The sequence below is a fragment of the Rhea pennata genome, chromosome 14, assembly GCF_028389875.1.
Source record: "Rhea pennata isolate bPtePen1 chromosome 14, bPtePen1.pri, whole genome shotgun sequence".
In the NCBI taxonomy this organism is placed as follows: Eukaryota; Metazoa; Chordata; class Aves; order Rheiformes; family Rheidae; genus Rhea; species Rhea pennata.
This window is the reverse complement of record NC_084676.1, coordinates 15,873,443-15,896,086: the sequence shown is the minus strand read 5'-3', so window position 1 is coordinate 15,896,086 and position 22,644 is coordinate 15,873,443. Positions and strand designations below refer to the sequence as shown.

Below are 22,644 nucleotides of genomic sequence, written 5' to 3'. Positions count from 1 at the left end.
TGCCTGTATCCCTGCCCTCTTGTGTTGTACTGTCTTTCCAGCGTAGGCAGCTGCCACATGCCTGTGTCTCAAACCTAGTGACCTTTGTTGGAAGTCCCACCAGCCCATTGAAATTACTCCCCTGTTATCTCCATGCATACTACTGAATGCTTCACTTTCCCCCAAATAAAGGCAGGCTCTTCAGAGCAAAGTGCTTTAAAATGTTGCTTTTAATAAGTTTCTGAAGTTACACAAGATGATTGAATGATCTTGTACTGCTAATGATGAGAAGCATGAGTGTCTGAGGATTAGATCAGAGTGGTAGAGTGTGAGCGGATAGGTCAGTGTGGCACCCTTGCTCTGATCCTTTCCCCTCAGAACAATCCGTAAAGCCACGGGAAAGACTTGCTTTGTTAAGCATCTTTCTTTATTCTTTATAATGCTGATTGATAGATAGAAATACGTTAGTTTTTTATTTAGTAAGGAGGAATCAATCACTTGGCATTAGCATAAACGGACGTGTAATGTAATCAGAAGCGGCCCACAACAGAATTGCATGAAATCTGGTAAAGGCCACATGTACAGTAATTCTGTCTTGTCATAGTTTGCCTAAGCTGTGTCAGTGCTTGTACCTGTAATACTGATCCATTACCAACCAAGTCAAGTGAAGCTAAGGTTCATTAGCTACCCTATCTGCTAGCTGTACAGGACCTGGTCGCTGTGGCATTAGTTATCCTGAAGAAGAGCTAGACTAGAAATAAGTTTTAAGGGCATTAGGCCCTAGCTAGCTTATGAAAAAAACGACCAACTGTATTATCAAAATAACCCCAAAATATATATACAAGAGCACATCTATAGTTATGAGAAAGGCAGTGAATTGCTACATGTTTAAGAGTTCAGATGTTGTGTAGCATCTGTATTACGGTAACCAGTTCTGGACCTGTTTAAGCTGCCATTCTTTCCTGGATTGGGATTGTGTTCAGTGCCCATTTGAAAGAGTACTGGTCACTTCTGTCTTTTACCTGAGAAATAACTGCCCCTCTGCCCTCTTACTGGAGCACATACAAGTTCCCATAAGGCTTAAGTCATCCCATTTCACCCAAGCAATCCCTGCAGAAGTACCAGCTGCAGAGAAGCAGATTGCCTGAGGAAACCTAGAGGTTTATGCATTTTTGATGCAAGGTAGGGGCTTGTCTAAACACACGCTCTGCAACAGCCAGTGACTGACTGTCAAAGGGAAGAGCAGGGCTGACAAAGAGCTGCTTCAGTGCGAGGCAGTTTCCCATGTCTTCATCTCATTTGTTTCAAGGCTTGCTCGTGTCTGTGCATGCACCCATATAAAACACGGGTTCAAGCATGTGCTGGTGAGTGACCTTTGGAAATGTTACTTGGCTGTAATTTGTATTTAAAAAAACCCCATGAATGGTGCAGGGTATGAACATGGAGCTGCACAGCTGGAAAGTGGTGATCACCTGAGGTCACCTGTCACCATCAAGGTGATGGTAGCAGCTAACAGAACTGATAGTTGTTACTCTTGAGAAGGGGCTGGCCACTCTCCTCTTGTTTGCAGGACTCCTCGCAGCAGCCAGAGGTATCACACCCACTGTCTTCTTCAGTAGTAGATGGGAGGTTTGTATAGTCCTTGAAAGCAAAAAGCCAAAGTGTGTTTCAGTCCTTTCAGTGGTGGAAGACTTCTCTATCCCTGCACAGATGACCAGCTGGGGATGTTAACTTAAGATTACCCTGCGCTCTGTCCATGGCTTTTGTGGTGCTGTGGGATGGCTGTTCACAAGGCAAAGCATCTTCTGTTCAACTGCATACCAAATTCAGGGAGATGTGGACAGGGCTGCAGTGGCAGTAGCCATATTGCTACCCATATAGCTGCAGCGAAGTATCCATATTTGTGCCCAGCCCCCTGTGGTCGCTGTGGGGGGGGGGGGGGGGATGATTTTACCCGTTGGCATGGGGAAATCTGAGTGCTGCTGCATTTTTCACCAACAGTAAACTGCCTGTCCATTAAAGGCATGGGATGGCACCAGGAAAATTGTCCAGGAGTATGGTTGTGTGGAGGGATGCACCCCCTCCTCCTTCCCCTTCCTCCTCTCTCAAGCTTCTCACCTGTTCCTTATGCGCTTCCAGTTCTTTCTGAATGAAGCAGCAGATCTGGTCAAAGGTAGGTCTCTGTGTGGGCTCCAGGCTCCAGCACGCCTGCATGATGCTGTATCTGCAGGGTCAAATGGGGACAGGGCACCTGCATTGAGCTGGCCTAAAGCTACTGGAGAGCCTGCAACCTCAGGCTCTTCCCTGCAGCCTAACTGGAGTCATACACTATGGTTTGAGCATGTAACACTGAGCTGCTGCTTATCTTCTGTTTTCCTATCTATAACACCTGTGGTCAGCACAGGTGCAGTGCTCCAGGGGCAGGGGAGTATAGGAGAACATACAAATAAATTCCTTTTCCAGGCCCCTGATCTGTCTGCAAGAGGCTTTATGCCTCCAGTATTTTTTTCTTTAAGTTATAACTTGTTCCTTTGCTGAAGACTACTCACATGAACCACCAAATTTATGAGTGGGAATATTATGGATGAGAAGCAGGGAAAACTCACATTAATAGGGGAAATACTGGGCAGAGCACCATAAAGCATAAGAGCATCACTGTAAGGAGGCAACTTGGTAAGATTCAGTCTAACCCTCAAGGGAGACACTCCTGCCCTGGGGCTTGCTTGGGAGCTGCAGGCAGACCTGTGACAGTCTCCTAGTGGGCTTCCTGCCCCTCATCCATGAAGCAGCTCCAAGCGCCCTTTCACACCCTGTTTGCAGTTCAGCATATCCACTCACATTTCCAAGGGAGCAAAGTCAGGTCTGGCCATCTGGTATCCTTGCTTCACCATGTTGTAGAACTTGCTGTTTACCACCATGCCGGGATATGGGCTTTTACCTGTAACAATGACATAAGCTAAGACAGTGCTCAAACTAGTGGCTTTAACAAGCCCTTAGTCAAATGTGTACGTTGGTGGGTGGGAGGAGGTAGAATGGAACATCACTTGAGCCACTGCAACTCTTTCTCATAGAGTTCTGAGGAACTCAGAACTTTCAATAGCCCCTCTGAGAGCTAAATGCATTATTTTATAGCCCTGATAAATCTTTGGAAACTTTTGTGCAAAGACATTAGGGCAGTGCTCATGGAAACCAAGAGGGTTGCAAGCTCCTGTCTTTCTTACCAAGAGAGAAGATCTCCCAAAGAAGGATGCCATAGGACCACACATCACTTTGAACTGTGTAAATGCAGTCAAAGATGCTTTCTGGGGCCATCCACTTCACGGGCAAGCGTGCCTGGAATAGCAAAGAAGTGTCAAGTCTGGGACAAGGTTGCAACTTATGCTATGCCTTGTCCTTCCCTCTCCAGCCTCCCCCCCGCCCCTGCCCCTTGCTCCTCGTAGCTTATCCTGTCCCCATTTCAATCACTTACATTGCCTTTTACAACATAGTTTGAGTCATTCATGATGTCACGGGCCAGGCCAAAGTCGCAGATCTTGGCTACCCGTCCATCTGACACAAGCACGTTCCTGGCTGCTAAGTCACGATGGATGCACTAGGGAGAAAAGAGTGCGGCTGAGACCCCCAGCCCATGACCCCCTGGCAGTGCCAGCTGATCGCCTACAGCCTGGGCCTGTCACTGTAACAACACTTCCAGGGCAAAAGGCCACATACAAGGAATAGGAGCTCTCTCCATCACTTCAAGTAGTGAGATACTGTGAGACTTCATACCATGTCCTTCAGTAACTCATATGGCCTTTAGCTTCCCTGTGGAGAACCAGTGGCTGTTTGCGCTGTTCCCATGTCTGACACCATCATATGGTTGCTCTCTGGCATACTTTACTTTAAATGAGCCAGCTTGGGCAGTGAGCTCAACAGCCACTTTCACTCCTTATCCCTGGAGCAGCAGGGAGGCTGGCAGTGTGAGACAGCTCTGCATCAAGGTCCTTGACCTCATGTGAAAGCTGGGGAGAAAGGGGCAAGACTAGCATGATGCTCAGCCCCAAGTTCCCTCACTTTAATGCTGCCCTGCTGTGATGGCCTGCCTAAAGCCTGGGGGAGGCTGCTCAGAAGGAAACACTGCTCGCAGTGACCCAGCATGTCTGAGACCAGACAAAGATTAAAAAACTCAGCAGATGGAGAGAGGAAGGCCTATCTGCAGCAGCTTGCTTGGGTTTGGCCACCCCCTTTTGAAACCAGCATGACTCTTATGCAGATGTGGTGGCTGGTTTCTGATAGCTGGCCTGAGATTTCCCTGCTGGGGTACAGGGGGAAGTCATCCTTTCAGCACTCACATTCTTTGATGCAAGGAATGCCATGCCCTGGGCCACTTGGCTGGAGAACTGTAACAAATCGGAGAGATTGAGGGGGTGGAGCTCCTCCCTGGTTTCTTGTTCTTCCTCTGAGCTTTTCCCTGAAATTCAAAGAGAAATTTTGGAGTCCCTGCAAGACTCGTGAGAAATGCAGGCTATGCTGTATCCCATTTCCCAGAACTCAACCAAATAGCATGACTAGAATGAAGAAATAATGAATGAAAAAAAAAAAAAAAAAAAAAAAAACAAAAAAACAGAAAGTGACTTCTAACTCACCCCTGGCTTGTGCAGAATCTGATGATGCTGAAGATGATGATGCTGATGATGACACAGGCCTCATTTCAACATACGTTTCCAAACCCTGACTTGCAAAGCCGCTGTCACTGAGTTAGAGAGCAACAGAGATAGAGCAGGCTGTTAGCAACCCTATGGCAGCACCTTCTGCCCTTCTCCGTATCCACCGAGTAAAGAAATCACATCCCTGCCTGTGGGAAATGGCTTAGCTAGAGGCTGAAGGGCAGAGGGAAGGTCACTATTGAGGCTGATTCAGAAAGGGAACTTGGTTGCCTTGTGGTATGGAGGCTCCAGATCGTGCTCTCGTTTTGTAAAGGGATGGCTCTTGGCTGATGGGGAGTGCTCAGCCTCTTGTCCTGCAAAACTTGTGTTTGCAGGAAGCTGAGTAGTTTTGATTCCAGATTGTGGAGGGCAGACTGGATTCAAACCTAGATTTATTGTAGGTATCTCACCAGTTGCTGTGAAAAGCTCATCAAAACACTTGTCTAAACACATACACTCTCAGAGGCTTTTACATTCTGGTGTTTTACCTTCAGACCTTTGGCCTTCACTTCCCACCGTAGCACAGTCCTCTGGACATCAGGTACCCAGGCCCTACATTGTTGGACCCCCACAGCCACCTGAGCTCTGCTCTTACCTGCGGATGTACTTCTTCTCCAGGTCAATATTTTTGTAGTCAGCAGTGCTGTCCAGAGAGGTGTCCAGAACTGAGTCCTGCATAATTATGATTTCAGCTTTCTTTCGCAGGAAATTCAACAGATCTCCATAGCGACAATACTCAGTGATGACGAGAATTGGGCCTGGGAGACAGGCAGAAAGGATTCATTAAGAAGTGGCTGTTATCCCTCTGGGTAGGCACCAGTTTGGGGCTGGAGGTGGCCAGGGCAGGGTGGAGGTAGGAGGGGCAGCAGAATCCATACTGCATGCCAGCATGTCTTGAAGTGGCCAGCTCTGCTAAGCTGGTGCTGAGGACCCTCACTTCCACCTTGAAATACAGGGGGGGGTTTCTATGGGGAAAGTTCCTGCTTCTTTGGGATAAGCATCAGTTAGTGTGTTTGTCTCAGGCATTTAAGCCCCTTTAAACCTCCTGTTTGTGAAGGGATTACTGCTGGGGAAAATATTCAGTGTTTAAATATCTTCCCATAGACCCTTACAGAGTTACAGAATCAGAAAAGACCAATGGGCTCATCAGGTACTTCTCTTTTGTGAGACTGAAGAGAGTTAACAGCCTCGAGAAGCAGGCTGCAGGAGGAATTCCTGGGGGGAGCAGGGCTGTGGGATCCTACCTCCATGGGTACATGCTCCCAGTAGGTTAACAATGTTCTCGTGGTGTCCCAAGTGACTCATGATCTTCAGCTCAGACATGAGAGCCTCCTGCTCATCTGTGTGTGCTGATGCTGGACACCAAAAAGAGAAGGATTGTGTGAAGGAGTGAGGGAGGGACAAGACAAAGAAGTTGATGAGGGAGGACAGAGATGGAACAAAGAGAGGAAAGAGACTCAGAGGAGAATGTGTATCCTCTGCCTGTGTCTCTGGCCATATGTGTCCACAAACGATGATAGCCAAGTGACTCCAGCACCCAATGCTTATCACAGAAAGATCTAAGACAAGTAGGTGTTACAGCCTGGAAGCACCAGCAGATGTGGCAAACACACCCTACATCCTGCCAGAAGAAGCTTGGGGGATACCAGACTTTACAAGCTGCCCTGGACTTACATTTTAGCATCTTCACAGCCACTTTGAGGACTGAATCTTCTTTGCCCAGCCCAAAAGCAGTGGCTTCTACCACTTTTCCAAAGGCTCCAGCTCCAAGAGTTTTTCCTATAGAAAAAAAATGCTTATGAGATGCTTTTTAAAAAGGGGTTGGGTAGTTGTCCAGCACACAGCTTTGAGGAGGTCTGATGGGTAGACTCCTGCTGAGCCCAGATGAGATGACACATGAGCAACATTTGCTCAGAAGCCATTACATCTAAGGGGAATTCTACCATGAGCCAAGACAGGCTCTCTAGATCTATGCGTTAGAAACAAAGCCAGATGCAAGAGGAGGGATGGGATCCTCTCAGCCTTTCTTGGAGCAAAGGAGGGCTGGAGGGAATTTGTACCCTAGCATTTGCCGTCCTGGGTGGAAGAAGGCAGCAGGGCCCAGCTGAGGCTGTTGCTCTGAATGCAACTTTGGGCATTCCTAGTTGCTTTGGCTCTGTCCCTTGGAGCATTTCAGTTCTGCAGTGAGCTGTCTGCCACCACATAAGCAGCAAGAAATGTTTCTTACCAAACTGGAGATTATTCCTGGGGAACTCCCATTTTTCATTGTATGGCAACTGAGTGGGGTCAATAAAGATGTAGTTATTCCCTTCACAGGTTTCAATGATCTTCCATCGCACCTGGTACTTGGGCTTCTGTAAGGAAGAGACTCCAGTTATTCAACATTCCTCCAGCCTGAGGGCTCCCATGTCCTAACACTCACTCTAGCTCTCACCTTGCAAGAATAGAGGAGAGACCTGGGTTTCAGCCCATGTAATATTTCTTGCTTTGAATTTGCACTCAGCAAGAGAAGCTGGGTCTGGTCAGCCCAGATCCCTTGCTGCTGCAAAATCCCCCAGTCCTCCTCCATGATCAAGGGAGGCCCTCTTGCCTTTTTCACCTAGCAAAGAAGTTTGTTGGCTTCATTTGGGACAGCAGTGTTGGGAGAGCCAGCCAGTCCCCTCCCACCCCCAACCAGTGGCTGACCGCTGCCCATCTGGTGCTGGAGGGAGTTCTCCCAGTTGTGCCTCCTGCCTGGGCACCCTGGGTTGCTGAGCACAGCAGACCAGTGGAGCTGGCCCAGCCCAGCTTCCCTACAGGGGAAAAAAGAAATGGAGAAAGAGAAGTAAGAATTTCTTCTCTTTTCAACGAATCTCACGGCAGAAGTAACAAGGCGAGTACGGAGAGAAGCAGTGCTGGAGCCTATGGGCAGAGGCCAGCTTGGGCTGGGTGTCACCATGTTGGGAGGGCTAGGGAGCCCCCCTGGGGTGCAAATGCAGAGAAAGGAAGCAAAGCAGCTTGGCACGAGAACACTTATGCAGCCTTTGCTTCCGTCCATGGAGACGGGCAAAGACACACGCCTCGGAGTGACGCTTAGGGTCTCAGGCCCATCAGAGCAGGCATGGGGAAGCGGGGGTGGAGTGAGCCAGACTGCAATGAATCACTCTAGGTCACAGCTACTGGGAGGTGTGTGTGGAAATGCTTCTCCTCGCCACTTCCTCTGAATAGTTACGGAGAAGGATGCAGCTTGCGGGTTGATGCCCATAGCTGGGTTAGCAGAGGAGTGAGGGACAAAGCCTGGAATAAACAGATCTCCTGCAGTTTGATGAAAAGCATCTGTTTCCGTTTTCTGCTCGACACTGCTCCTTTTCCCTTTGCGTGAGGGTTAAACACCCGTGCCCATCCAGGCCATCCAAAAAAGACATGGCTGTGGTACTCCAAGCAGCAGTTTCCAGCAGAGGTCATTAAAAATGCTACATGCACTAGCTGTATTTGCTGTTGCCTGCTCCAAGAGGGTAAGCATTGCTGCTTTTTGTTTGAAAATTCACCTAACAATGCAGCAATCAGCCACAGCTCAAGAAGCCCATGGGTGGCAGAGGATTGCTTGTAAGCACATCCTGTTTCCCTTGGGCTTGCAAAGCCTTCTTCAGTATCCATTTCTCTCTCTCTCTCTGGACTACTGGCTGAACCTGCTCTCACAAGGGAAGATCTCTCCAGCTGGGGCAGAGATTTCTTGGAAACAAAGACAGCTCTTCCTGCAAAGCTGTAGGTCCTTGTCTGGGAAAGTGCTCTGCTGAATCTTGTGACAACCAGGCACTTCAGAGCTCTGCTGTAAAATTTAACTGCCTTGATGGCAGAAGAATGTGTCAAAGGGAGAACTGAAAAACAGGAGATTTTCATGCACTGATGAAGTGGAGGTGGCTATTGACTGGTGCAGTTTACAGAAAAACCAAGAAGGAATCCAAATGCTGAAAAGGAACCTTGCAGAGAAAATGGGGCAAGATCTTGTGTAAAAATAGTCACTAAATCTTCCTGGAGACAGCTACTTTCTGACATCAGCCTGTTTCCCTGTGGAGACAGCTTTTTATAAAGCAGGGAGTAGATGCAATTGCATAACTTTTTTTCCCCTTAACTCAGTCTGCGGATTCATGTTGATCAGAGCAAAACTGACTGCATCTGACAGCACAGAGCAAGCACCTTTGGCTCTGAGCAACGCCTGCAGCGAGCTCTGGCCTGCAAGCCTGAGGGACTGCAAGGATGAGAAGCATTCACACACTGGGTTTGGTGGCTCATGGGCTTTGCCTGGCGGCAGGAACTACTTAGGGGCGTGAGAGGCAGTTGGGAAGGAGGGAGGTAGCACAGCTTATCTTGCCTGGTACCTCCAAGCTGAATGCTTGCTGCCCGTGGCTGTCAGCCCAGGCAGTGTGGTCTCTGAGGTTGGGCAGGGCCTACAGCCCTTGCTACACAACAGGGAGTCTGACCTGGTTGTACTTGTAGAGGATGAAGAGGAGTAGGAGGAGCAGCAGAACCGATGTGCCCATGCAGGTGGAGAGAATGGGACTGAAGAGCTTGTTTGGAGGGGCCATGATATTTCCTGGAGGAGCAAAGAAACAGGGGTGAGAAGCTGCTCCTGTTTCACTCCTAATACACAATCTCTGGGAGCATTTTACACAGCTCTTCATCCGGATTAGGCTTCCCCCGTATGCAACAAAACTCAGCACTGGCCTCAGAGACACCCCTAACAACTTCCTTTGAAGCCTTGATCCCTTGGAGCTCTTAACATGAAACCCAAAGCCATACCAGCTCTCCCCCTTCACCATAATCCCCACATAAACAGCACCAGGTCAGAGTAGGTGTAGGTTGGGCTGACTGGGGACCAAGACCTCTGCAGGAAGAATAGAGCCATCAAAAGATGCCACCTCCAGACTCCAGTGAGCTGAGCAATAGCTGGCTGTGCTGAGCAATGGAGCTAAGTCCTGTAATTACAGGGTGTTCATGGCACCGCTCAGCTTTTGGCACCAGTCTCTGCCCAGCCAGCAATTCCCACTTGATTCCTAGAAGTGGCAAATGCCACAGCCTCCCCACCACGAGCAGAGAGGGGCCATGGAATCTGTTCCACTTCTCTTACAAGGCAGTAAGGATGTACACGCAGGAAGATGGCCCCCCAAAAGCCTATATTCTCCCCACAAAAAGCTACCAGTTTTTATCTTACTGGTGATGGTGACAGAGTGAAGCATGTCAGAGGCATTCCCCTCTCTGTTAATGGCCACACAGCAGAAGGTGAAGTTGGCACCCAGGTCCTGGAATGGGAGGATGCTCTCCACTTCCACCTCTCGAAAGGGCAGTGTGTTCACCACCTGGGGACTGGAGTCATTCAGAAGCAACATATACTCCTCGTTGTACCTGCAGACACATCGTGCAGGAGAGAATAAGTGTCTCTCTGCTGTGCAGTTCCTCATGCGTGAATTTGTGCTTGTATCAGGCTATACAGGAGACATTGGGAATTAGGGCTACAGCTCTGAGATGTGGTGCACTTTTCCCAAATAAAGGCCTTTCTCTGAACATCAAGGTCCAGTATTGACACACAGCTTTGACTGGCTTTATGTGGCTACAGCTATGTTCTGGCCCCTCCTTGAATGGAGCTTGTACTGAGACACAATAGGTCCCTGTTCAAGGCTGCACTGGCTCCCATCACATTGCCGCTCAGGAAGCCAGTGCTTTGTAGAGCCCTGGATCTGTGGGGTCTTCCAGGAGGTCCCTGAAAAATGACTACAGTCAACCAGAATACAGGTCTACAGCAACCTATGCCATGGCACTTCTCAAAGAGACTGAGAGATTCCTTGGAAAAGCATTAGGAAAACATGAACCACAAGTAGCTGAACTCTTCATGTTCAGGACTTTCAGAATAGTTATCAGCCTCCTCACCTTGGATCGTGCCCAAGAACATCTCTCTTCAGCAGGGAAAAGTCCCTGGCACTGTTAACGGACAAGCTCTGCTGTATTGGCTGCAAGCAAGCCTTTGCTGGGATGTGGTACAGCTCAGCAAATGTCAGCACTGCAAAAGCAAGCACCGAGTACCTCCTCGGTGTTCGAGGTACTGCTTGGCCCAGGCTCCAGGGGGTTTCTTACCTGTCAGAATGAGTCGGGCATCGGTACCACTCAATACGTGGGGCAGGGTAGCCCATGGCTATACAGTGAAGGATGCTGGAGTCATTGGCTGGCACCCTGACATAACAGACCCTTGGAGGAGCTGTTGGGGAAGGCAGAGAGGCAGTGGGTGCTATGACCAGAAGAAGAGCAATTCCCCATGCTCTGATTCACCTTCACCTTTGCGATCAACAAAACATAAGAACTCCTGTGCTAGGTATGGGTTTGAGTCAGGGCCCAGATGCAGTCTGGTTGCATCTCCTGTGGGCACTGGGCTGGAAGCTGCTTTGGCCCAGTGCCCTGGTACTTCAGCCATGCTTGTTGCCTGTTGGGCAGTAAACCCAGGGCAAGCAGAAGGAAGGAAGGGTAAATACACAGCACTTACATTTCACAGAGATGCTGAAGGTAACAGATGTGTTGGTCTCATTGTTCAGGGCATAAAACGTATAGAGACCACTCTCCCCTTCCTGCAGGCGATTCAGGAAAAGCGTATTGTTATACCTGTTCCCACACAGAGGATAAACACCGTAAGGAAAGCTGTGCTAAGGAAACTCCAGCACTCACACAGCCTGCTCTGGGCTCTGCAAAATGGAGCTGTTGCCTGTTCCCTGGAGCAGGTAAATACTTCCCAGCACTGTCTCCAGACCATGGGGAGAAACTGCTGCCTCCTTCTTCAGGGGAAGCAAGGGTGCTCTGATCCTACTGGCTGCTGAAAAGCTGCCCCCTTGGAGGAAAGGCCTTTAGCCACAGAGTGCACCGTGCTTCTGAATGCTTCGGGTAGGCAGCTGCTCAGGAAGAGAGTTTAACATGTAAATCACTGCCTGGGGAGGGCCAGAGGATGCTAATTCTCCTGCTTTTGAGAGAATGACTTAGTCCTCCCCTATCCCTTAGCCCACCAAGTCAATGGTCTCCAGTGTTCCCTCCTCTCTGCATCCAGCACAGCTCTCAAACTCCAGTGCAAATAGTATTGGCTCTAAAGTCATCCTGCTTGCTGAGTGCCACAGTTCCTCTTGCGGATTGTTTTGGGTTTCTGAGAAAATGAAAGGGGAATTGCCAAAACTCCCCAATGAATGGGACGATTCTCTTTCTTTCAGTCTCCTTTTGGCCTGGGTTGGCTGTAGACTTTGGAAGAGCACTGCCATGAACTCCCTTTGGGTCAGTACCTAGTATAACCTCATAGTGATATCTCTGGCCTCCCTTGACACGGGGCATGCAAGTGCCTTTTGGTGCATGGGCTTCCTAGACTGCACAGTGCAGCTTAGATCTGATGGGCAGTGCAGGAATTCAGTTTTTCATCCTGCTTACCCATCCCTGCAATTTCTTCCTGCTGTGAGAAAGCAAACTTGAACAACCACAACACAAATGTGATAGTGACTTCCACAAGGTTTTCTAAAGAGAAGGCTGTCAAGTTAGAGAAAGGTGATGCCCTCCTTGACCTGATCAGACCTGCTCACTGTGGTTCCCTAATAATGCTGGAAATGGAAGACAGAAAGGCAAAACAGTTCCCCTCTTTAAAACCAGAAGGTTTTCTGTCAGCCAGTAGGATGGGATCTGGCTGTCTTGCATGGAAAGCATTGCTGGAAACATGCTGTGGCTAGTGCAGAGCAGAGAAAGCACATACCAGTTGTTTCCAGAGATCATATGGCCCTTAAACGTGCTGGTCCCAGACTTCTTCAAAGGGTCTTTGTGCTTCCAGCCCCAGCGGAGAAGTGCTGGGTAAGCCTTGATCAGGACCTGCAGTTTCAGACTCTCTCCCAAAGCAACTTCCTGGCTGGTGGCTTGCACTGGGGTCAGGAACACATAACCTTTCTCTGTAGGATGGAGGAGAGAGCAAGGTCATCAGCAGGCATGTCCACAGAGAAGAGAAAGACCTGAAACAAGCTTATACCACAAATGGACCATCACTGGAAAGAGCAGCCTCAGCTAGGAGCCTGGGGGAGGCAATGAAGCATTATACAGATTACATGTCTCTTGTTGCCAAAATATTTTAAAGAAGTTTCTTCTTTATCATGATTGTTTAGATTACACTCTACCTGAGGAGAGCTGGGGAACTTTGGAGAACTTACACAGGGCAAGAGGTTTTACACACTGCATTCTAACAAGTGATGAGGCTAAAACTGTATCTCCTGATCATCTGTAGAAGATCTGCCGCTTAACTGCTTTCCTGGCTTCTCACTTGAAAACACCTCAGACCAAGTCCTCCTCCTGAGCCATGGTATGCGACATTCATTGGGTCACCAGCAATCTCAAGCCTAAGAGCTGCAGTGAGGAACTTTCCTTGTTTTGAGACACAAACAAGGGTATAGTAGACTTGAATCCTCTTACATGGACCTGTCATCAGAGGTCTTCTCCCTCCCTAGGGATCACTTTTTATATGTTTATTAATGTATAAAAATTGAGAAAGACTCTTTAGTTTTTCTTCTAGACTCCAAAAAGTGTCTTTCTCCTCAAGACATGAAGTGAACAGCTCATTTCCTAGCAACTGCACAGTTCTCAGGTGAACCTTCACACAGAGGCAAGGATAGTGTCTCCAACAAACTAACCAGGAACAAGATAGTGGCAGAAGCAGCAAATACTCAGGGCCAGGCATGATTCAGCTCATACCTCCTGGCCTTTTCAGGAAGTACTCACCTATTACCTGGAGCGATGTTGAGATATTCTTGGATCCTGCGGAATTGTTGGCTATACAAGTGTACTTCCCACTATCATTCATTGTCACCGCTGGAATGGACAGGGTGTCATTAATGAGGTAGTTCTCATTTTCAAAATTAAGCTTTTTAGTTCTTTCGACCTGTCAGACAGGGAGGGAACATTAAGCACTTGCTTGGAAGGGCAGAGGATGGAACAAAGCAATACTTATATCAAATGTACCCACCACCATTTGTTTTGAGCTACCAAGCTTTGTTATAGAGCCCCTGTTACTAAAAGCCATCTGTATGGAAACAGAGAGGCATATTAAAGCCAAGCATTCAGGGCAGATATTCCACTGCAGGCAGGGTTACTGCTATTGCCAGCCTTGTGACTGTAAGTTGCAGTCCTTACATGGCATGATTCAAACATGAGATATATCTTATGTTGATTTCCACTCATTAGTAAAGGCATCAGACATAACGAGGACTCCTAATAAATCTTATCTAACCTTCTAGAGGTTAAAAGCCAGCAAAAAAGAGATTTGAAGGGAAATTTTGACATGCCTTCCCTATCTTCTCCCATCCCCCTTCTCTGGGGAGCTATGTATCCTGAACATGTTTGCTGCTTCATAAGCCCTGAGTGGTGAAGTGACTTGTGTTGTGCTGGTAGGTACAGCAGCTCTTTCTCAGTGAACCAAATTAAAACACATGCCTTCCTTTCTTTCCTGCAGGAAAACCCTGGCAGCACACAGGTGTTTCTTAAGCACATGTCACCCAAAGGAAAGGACAGCCATCTTAAGACTTCTGCAGCTTGTTCTAACAGCTACTAAAGTAGCTGGACGGTTTGAAGCTTTGCTGCAGCCAGCTTGGATCTACAGTAGTTCTTACTGCCCTCTTTGTCCCTGGTGTCCTGAGAGGCCCTGTCTACCCTTGAAGCTGCGCACCCAACTTACGGTCTTTGCTGCTGCCACCCATCTGATGTTGTACTTGTGGGAAGGAGCAATTACTCTGCAAGTGATTTTGAAAGGTTCGCCCACGATTCGCACATGATCTATAGGGTCCATCATCACTGATACAGGCTTCTCCAGTGCTACACAAAGGCAAGCAGGGAAAGTTTCAGTATCAGCTGGCCCAGTGATCCCCTGTACTTTAGAGACTCCCCAGGGACTGTCTGCCTTTTTATTCCCCTTTCCCTTCAATCTCTGGTCTTCTCCCTCCCTAGGGATCACTGCTCCTTTTCGTATGCATGTGCCTATGAGGAACCAGTAAAGATGGGTGAGACACCAGACTGTGCTGCAAGTTGAAAGGGAAGGGAATCCTTGTGCAATGGTTATGTTCAGAGCATCAGGGCCTGAGGGTTTTCAGAGTGCCAGGGAGACAAGTGGATGTTTTTCTCTGTGCTATGATATGCTATGATAGTGCCTGTGAGGATTGGAATACTGTGAACCCCGTGGAGACCCACCTAAAGAAGAAAATTTGCCATAAGTTGGTGTTATTTTATATCTTGCCTCCATTAAGGACCTTAAAAGATTGCAGGTTCAGGTCTTTCTTGCCTCTGGGCAGAAGTTTTTCCTTAACTATTCACTGTGGCCAGCTGAGCTATTGCTGTACCCCCAAGAACAGTAGTAACCCCAACCCTTTACCTTCTTCCACAATCAGTCTTATTCTTGATGACTTCTTTATTTTTCCATTTATCACTGCTTGGCAATAGTAACCACCCTTCTGCTGGTGTTGCACATTGTATAGTGTTATTCCCTTCTCTGCACTGAAAGAATAGTTCATCCCTGGTGAGAGGCGAGAGGTGTCGTCCATCGTCAGAGTCACACTGGACTCGTACTCAGGGGCCGTGATGAGACAAGGGAATTCAGCGTTACTGCCTTCGGTCACGAGGATCCGGAAAGTTGGAGTGTACCACACGTTATTGGGATCTGTGAAGGAGACAAGACAGGCCGGAGAATCATATCTGGAAAGCATACATCAAACCTGAGACATTCCAGCAAAGGCGAGTCCTCTGCAGCACTGCTGCCTCGTGGGAGTTGGGGGCAGCCCTGCTTGATGCCTGCTTCGCTCAGCCTCCAAAACTTACATGACAAAGTCCAATTCCAGGTAAGGCAGTTGAGGAGAACAGAGCTAGCAAGTCATGAATGCACACAGACAAGAGAGATTAAGAAGCAAGTCTAGCACTATTCAGCCTTTAACCATGCTGTTGGTTTTGTTCTGTAAGATCTCCAGCTTCCCTGTGCAGGACAGCGTCCCTGGTGTGAAGGAAGGAGTGAACTCACATGGTGGAGTTACCCAAGCATAACTCTTTCTGGGGTAAAAAACAAAAACAAAAACAAAAACAAAAAAAAAAAAAAAAAACCCCAAAAAACGTTTAGGGTTCAGCTCACATGGTGGAGACATGATTAATACGAATCTCCCCCATATCTGGGGTACTGAGAATACAGCTCTTTTCTGATTTCCAGATCTCACTGCATGTTACAACAGAAAACAGACCTTCATCCCTGTTTTTCAGGAAGAGAAGCAAAGATAAATGGAGGAAGAGGTCCACGCTACTCATACAGGAGACGTAGGTGTTCTGTGCCGTACCCTAACGCTTCAGTCATGGGTCCCATTGTATGTAGGCGAGCCACAGCACTGCCAGGAGCCCGCACTGCTCTCCAGACACATGTGACCACAGCCATACAGAAGACCTGCATAACGGCTTTGCTCCCTGAAAGGAGGTCCTTATTCCTGCACAGGTGGAAACACAAGAGTTACCTCGCACAAAGAGATGCACAGATGCGATGCCCTTGTCACTGCTGTTGACATAGGCACACTTATAGGTGCCTGTATCTCTGAAAGTGGCCTTGAGAATATTGAGAGTGCTGCTGGTGTGGTTGGTGGACGTATTCTTTTGGGTGTACCATTCAACTTTGGAGTCTCCTGAGCAGTGCAAGGTGACTGGATCACCCGTGTTGACAACCAGAGCAGGGACGTCAGGGCTGATCGCTGGAGATGCTGAGCCTACCGAAAAAAAAAAAAAGAGAGAGAGAGGGGAGGAAGATGCATAAATGATCCTTTAAGATGCTCTGCTGAAATTTACACTGCTGAACGTGGAGTAGTTTAGCACTGGGAAAAGACTGGGTTTGGGATGCAGAGTGGCTTTTTGTGTCACATCATTCCAGCCACTTCCCACCTCGCCAGACTGATACAGTGACCTGATCCTCCAAGGAGTGAATTTCAAGGAAGCCATATCTGAGTTCAGAGAACTGTGGAAGGAAAGACAATCATCTGGAGCTGATCAGGCCAGCTGAGAGCTTGGAAATTGTTCCTGTAAGATTTTACCTCTTTTTGCACCAGGTTTTCTTTTTGTGGTGGAAATAGAGGTACTGTAGGAGTTTGGCGAGCCAATAATGCCATTTGGTGAAGTTCAAGCCAACCCAAGTGGATGGGGCTCTCTTTTTTGTACTGGTGCTGTGCTCAGCTAGAAGCACACTGGAAAGCTTCTGCAGAGCAGGAGTTCAGCGCATATACTTTGAGAAGTCTGCCTTTTTGGGTTGCTGGGCAGTGGATTTTGAAGGGCACAAGGACACCTACTTATGCCTTATCACAGAGTCAGACAGTTTGTTTGTTCTCCTAGATACCATCAACATATTAGGAAGTGAGTCAGCATTATTATTCATATTCAGGAGTGGGAAACTGAGGCACATAAAAGCTAAACGGCTCGTGCAAGCCTACAGCCATAATCCTATATGCTGCACATCGGACTATGCTGTCACTTGCTTTTGCAATCCAGCCAGATTTCTGATGCCATCTGTGCCTTGAAGATGGTTTCTCCACTGGCTGAATAAAGGGGAACCAGAGTCCCACTCCAGCCCTCAGTGTCAGAGGGAAATATTTTTTTTCCTGTTTTGCTGTGTCAGCAAGTTCTTTGAGTCACTACCTATATTTAGGGTGGGGGGAAGTGAGAAATGAATCAGTGCTGTGGGGCTAGGGAAGAAGTGGTACTGCCACCCCCACAACAGGCCTTCGCAGAGGACAGGAAACACGTTGCAAATGGCTATCTGCGCTTGAGGGGCTCCGCACCCCCTCTCTGTCCCCTATCCAGGGCTATTCTCCCACTTCTGCTTTTCTTCCCAGTTGCTAACCCATCCTCACGTCTTAAAGGGACACACACTAGGGTTCAAATAATAGTAAGAAGAAAAGTATCTGTTCAACTTATCAGCCAGCTGCTCTTAGCAGAGGAGATCAGTGCAGGCAACAGAGCTGCTCTGAGGTGGTGGCAGTGGAAACAAGGGCCAAATTTGGCCTCGGGATGCATCAAACTTCTGCAGACACAGCCCTCGACTCACAGGGGCTCTGTAGGTCGTAGGTGGAAACATTTCTTGTCCAAACAAACATAAAGGCCCCAACCTGGCAGGAAATGAGAAAGGCCAAAACGCCCCACGACGAGACCATTTGTCCAGCTGCACTTGCATATCCTCAAGGGGAAGGGGAGCGGTGGCCTGAGGTTACAGCCCTTCACTGTCCAAGTCTGCTGCAGGGAAGAGAGCCAGGGGAGGCTGGTTACGGGCATGGGCAGCAGTGGCAAAAATTATTTAAATAAGGGGCAGAGCTACATGAGACTTAAGCTCCTGGAGAGCTTTGCTGGTGTGCGACAGTGATGCAGCTGCATGGGGAAACCCAGACAAGACCTGAATCAAACCTACTGGCCCTGGGGGAGGAAGCAGGGGACAGGGAGCCTGGGAGCATGGAATGTTTGACGTTTTATCTCCTTGAGGGTTTTTTTTTTGTGATGTTTTTATCTGTCTGTGGAAAGAGGAAAAGCCTCATTTATTCCCAAAGTGGAGAAAAACACATCCCAGAATCCTTTGCAAAGCCACATTTTCCACATATCTGAGGTATAACATTCCTCCCTCTTTTCTAAGCTGTGTTTTCTAGCAGGGCTTGACACATTTCTGTTGCATTTAGCCTCTATCACTGGGCACTTTTGCCTTGCCAGCTCTTCGCTTTGGCTATCTTTCTAAATCCAGGGCTTCCACATGCTCTGATGAGGGAGCCAAGCTTCCCTTCACACAGAGCTGCATTCAGACTGCCTTGGGAAAAGGCCATGTTATAACTGGCCCTTCATATGGCCACAACTATAGGACAGAAACAAGAGTCTTGTCACCCAGTGTTGTCCTCGTTATCAGCCTCCAACAGCTCTCAACAGCAGAAAAGGTCCCAGCATGCTTGTTCTACATAATGTCCTGCAATGAAGAAGCCAGCAGCCTTCAGGCAGTCGTTGAAGACTCCTAGCAATGACAAAAGCACTGCACAGGTGAAGATGAACAGGACAGAGCACAGGGACACTGACTGTAGGGCCCTGCCAGGTAAAGGCCACCCAAGTGCCCACTCCTTTGCGTGCACAGGGAGATGAGTCAGAGGTCCTTCTCCCCTTCTCCAGAATGGGGAAGCAGGGCTGCTGGGGGAGGCTTGCTCCCTGCTGACCAATGTGCAATCTTGCACGAAGCCCAAGGATGTCTCTCTGCTGCTCCTCAGCAGCTTCCTCAGCACTGCCGGTAACTGCTGGCTGAAGGTTTTGCCACACTCTGGTTGTGTAACCATGACCTCTAGTTACAGCCGCAGGCTCTGTCCCTGCCTCTCTGATCACAGCCAAAACATAACTCTCCTCTGCTGAGGGTTTGGAAATGGCAAGTAAGGAGAAATGGAGGCTATAAGACTTGGAGGCTCAGCAGCCTTTCACATAGGTTAGTCATCAGGCCCTTAACTTGATCCTGGAGGATAGGTAGGCTGTCTGGCCCACGGAGAGACCTTCATTAGGCCTGGGCTCCCCTTTCTCCCCCCACAATGATGGGCAGGGGGTTGGTCTCTGAGGACACCTTCTTGAGAGAGTCACCTACTGTATCAGGCAAGCGAAAAGAAAGTTCATTCCCTCTCTCTGCTTGGGGCTTCTTCCCCAGAAGCTTAGATTCATCCACAACAAAAATGTCAAAACCCCCTGGAAGAGCTCTCCAGATGGCCAAGAATACAGACATGAAAATAGACACGGATGCTCAAGTTTCAAATCCTCCCTCTGCTTTATCTGAAGCTGAGATTTGAATGCATGACAGTTCCCCAAGTGAGAAGCGAGGTCCTGAGGCAGTATGGCTCAAGGGCTGCACTGCATCAGCCGTAGGTATGCTCAGAACATACACCTGCAATCCAAAAGGCAGGAGAAGGGAGTCATGCCCTGACTACAGCTTCAGGCTGAGGAGATTGCTTTAGTATTTAGCCTCAGTGTACTACAGCTTTGTGCTGGATGTGGCCAAGAGCCATGACACCAAGAGCAGCACGTGTTTAACTCCCTGATGTGGCAGACTGCCTTAGGAGGATGTTATGGCACCTCACACAGGTGCCTTAGGGAACCTTTTGGGAGATCCTGACAGATCTTGTTGTGATTTCACACATGTACATCAGAGGTGCTCAGTCCTTATTACCTTAAAAACCATAAGAAACAAACAGTTTCTATAAACCAATGCTCTCCCAAACACACTCTTCAGTGCTTTACAGGGATGACCAGTGAGGCAACCACTCCTGTGTCAACACTCTCTTCAGTGGGCTAACATCGTATAAGGGATTAAACACTGAGTTCTCTGTTCAGACTGGGGCAAGATAGGAAGCTGTTAAAAATCCCTCCCCCAACAGTCAAGCTTGCGAGAGTCTCACAAAAGATGCTCCAGTGTCCTGTTGCTTCTGGGAACCAGAAAGCAACATTTGAAAAATAAAATTGGGTCTGAAGATGCTAAAGACATAGTTGTTCCCCAGGAGTTCAACAACGGCTGCAGGGGCTGGAAAGGAAGGGAGTGGAAGTAAGAACAAGTCTGACAAGGAATTCAGACCAGACTACCCAAACCAGAACAGTGACAAAACCTGCAGTTTTAACAACTTGGCTCCCAGTACAACAGGCCTGGGAACAGTGAGCATGTAGGAGATGTGACTTGAAAGAAAACACTGTGCAGTGCAATAGCAATACAGATGCAAGGATCCCAAGCTGAAAATATGAACACAGCAGTGGCTTGAGAGGGAAATACTGTCTCCCTGCTGTATGTCAAGCATTTCCCCTACCTCAGATTAAACCCTTTGAGGAGGAATTTTCCAAAGTCTCACGATCCCTTGAAAGGGGTGAGCTCAGCAGGAAAATGGAGGGAAAGGGGACAAAAAGAGTTGAGAGGCTGCCAGAGTTTGATATGCAAGATCAGTAACACAGGTCCCAGAACAAGGGCTGATTTCTCTGTGTTTGGATGTAAACCTCAAAACCATCTTAGTAACTCTTTCTTGAGGTTGATGAGCTATCACCTCTTGGCCACCTCATCAGCCTCAAAAACCAGTTGTATTCACCTTCCTCTGTTGGCTGGAATTTGATTTCCATCACAGGGTCTAACATCTGGCTCTACAGCCCTTTTTCACAAGCCAATACCACTGAAGAACAGCAGTCTGCAGACACCACTGTCCTACCAGCAAGGAAATGCATTGAAAGAGGCTGCTAGAGGTGTCTTTCCCATTTTTTTCTTGCCTGTAGGCCAAGCATCTCCAGCTCTTGCCCCATTTGTGCAAGTGTTTTTTTCCAGAAAAAGGTTCCCCTGGGACACACTTTCTACTTCATCTCTTCTTTCTCCTAATACAGCCCCAGACCCAAATCACCTTTCTCCCTGCTGCTCAGAGCCTTTCTATAAAATTTGGCCTTCCGCTGACAGGGAAACAGGTGGCCAAAATGAGCCCTCAGCACAGCTGAGATTCAGAGTCAACATGGGTTGATGATATTGCCTCTCTCCACCACTGTTCTCCTCCTGCACTGCAGCCAGCTCTGGACAGTGTTACAGCCTTGGTTATAGTCTTTTCCCTGCAGAGTAGACACATTCCCTCACCTGCAATCTACCTCCTCCAAAGGTCCTTGAACCTGCCCAACCACCACATCCCATTCCACAGGCCCACATACAAACTGCTTTTGGGCTTGGTATACAAGATCGGGGCCCAGCTTTGCCCTTCACAGCTGGGAGCCGAGTGTTCTTCGGTCAAATTGTGGTATTTTCTCCTTCCCCAGCATGGGCAAGGCTTTTGGGGGGGGGGGGGGAGGGCTGTCACCCCATGTCACCTGAGGACAGGCTGGGACGAGAGCGTTCTCCCACATCTCCGTGCTAATGCAAGTCCCTTGGGAAACCTGAACCACATCTTAAAACCACCTGAGAGAGACACAGCAATAGAGGAGAAGCTCTGAAGGGCTTGTGGACCTACCGTGCCAGATGCTGGTGGCAGTCAGCAGCACCAGGAAGCCAGGGCCCATCTTCCCAGTGATGGTGGCACCTCCCCAGTTCCAAGTTGGGGTGCAGCAAAGACCCTGCAGGCAAGCAAACAGACCCACTCGAGCGGCAGGCACCTCTCTGCGCGGGCGCCGTCCCCAGTGCTCTCTTGATAGGAGCTTCTCCTTTTTTAGTTGACCACGAGTTAAGAAATTACTTTTTTTTTTGGTTTGTTTTTGAAATGGGAGGGAAGAAAAAAAAAAGAAGGTGATGTCTTGAGACGTCACCAGTGACAAACCCAGTCTGCAGAGGTGGGGCAGAGAGGGGCCCTGGGGAAAGAGCATCCCGCTGCCCTGTTAGTGCCCCATCGTCAGGGCCACCTGCTCACTGCAGGTCCCACCACCAGGAGGGGGCTCAGCCCCAGACTGCCCTGAGGGCTGCAGTTTGGGCCACCACAATCCCCCTTGACTAAGGCCACCCAGCCCCACCTCCTGCCTGGGGAGGAAAAGAGCGAGGCTGAGACCTACCTGGGTGGTGGTGGGCTAAGTTTTACCTTAGGGTGACAAGTTTCACCTCAGGCCTTGTGGATCTTGCTGGCTTTGGGCCCTGAGGGCCTGCCCAGGAGCATGGCAGGCTAACTCCCTACAGTTGGTCTACAAAGAGGCCTTGGACTTGGCCCAGGGTGGCTCCCAAGTGGAGAAGGCTCATAAAAATGACAAATTATTTTGTTTCAGCTGAGGGCATAAACCCTAGGGCAGAGACAGACCTTGTGGCCACAAGCCTCTTGGAGCCACACCACTGCCCTGTTCCAACCAGCACCACATGAAGATGCGACCATCCCAAAGCACCGCAACTGTCAAAGGGGATGGCAGCCAGGGAGCTGCTACTAGGCTGTAACCTCCACCAAACCAAGAACCCTTCTCCCCAGCCTCAGGGTGCATGTTCCACCTGCCCTACTATACT

General features: G+C 48.8%; 1 protein-coding gene across 1 annotated transcript; it reads right to left on the bottom strand.

The window, feature by feature from the left end:
- Window positions 1-213: 213 nt before the first annotated feature.
- CSF1R (colony stimulating factor 1 receptor) lies at window positions 214-21,725 on the bottom strand. The gene is made up of 21 exons (XM_062587269.1): window positions 21,677-21,725; window positions 16,181-16,426; window positions 15,064-15,348; window positions 14,374-14,510; window positions 13,422-13,581; window positions 12,412-12,601; window positions 11,176-11,291; window positions 10,773-10,893; window positions 9,856-10,046; window positions 9,125-9,237; window positions 6,892-7,018; window positions 6,339-6,443; window positions 5,909-6,019; window positions 5,260-5,422; window positions 4,605-4,711; window positions 4,311-4,429; window positions 3,449-3,571; window positions 3,201-3,312; window positions 2,818-2,917; window positions 2,098-2,203; window positions 214-1,620 (listed from the first exon to the last, which is right to left on the bottom strand). The coding sequence occupies exons 1-21, from the start codon at window positions 21,723-21,725 to the stop codon at window positions 1,489-1,491; spliced, it is 2,913 nt and encodes a 970-aa protein (XP_062443253.1). The 3' UTR covers window positions 214-1,488.
- Between the last annotated feature and the right edge of the window lie 919 nt (window positions 21,726-22,644).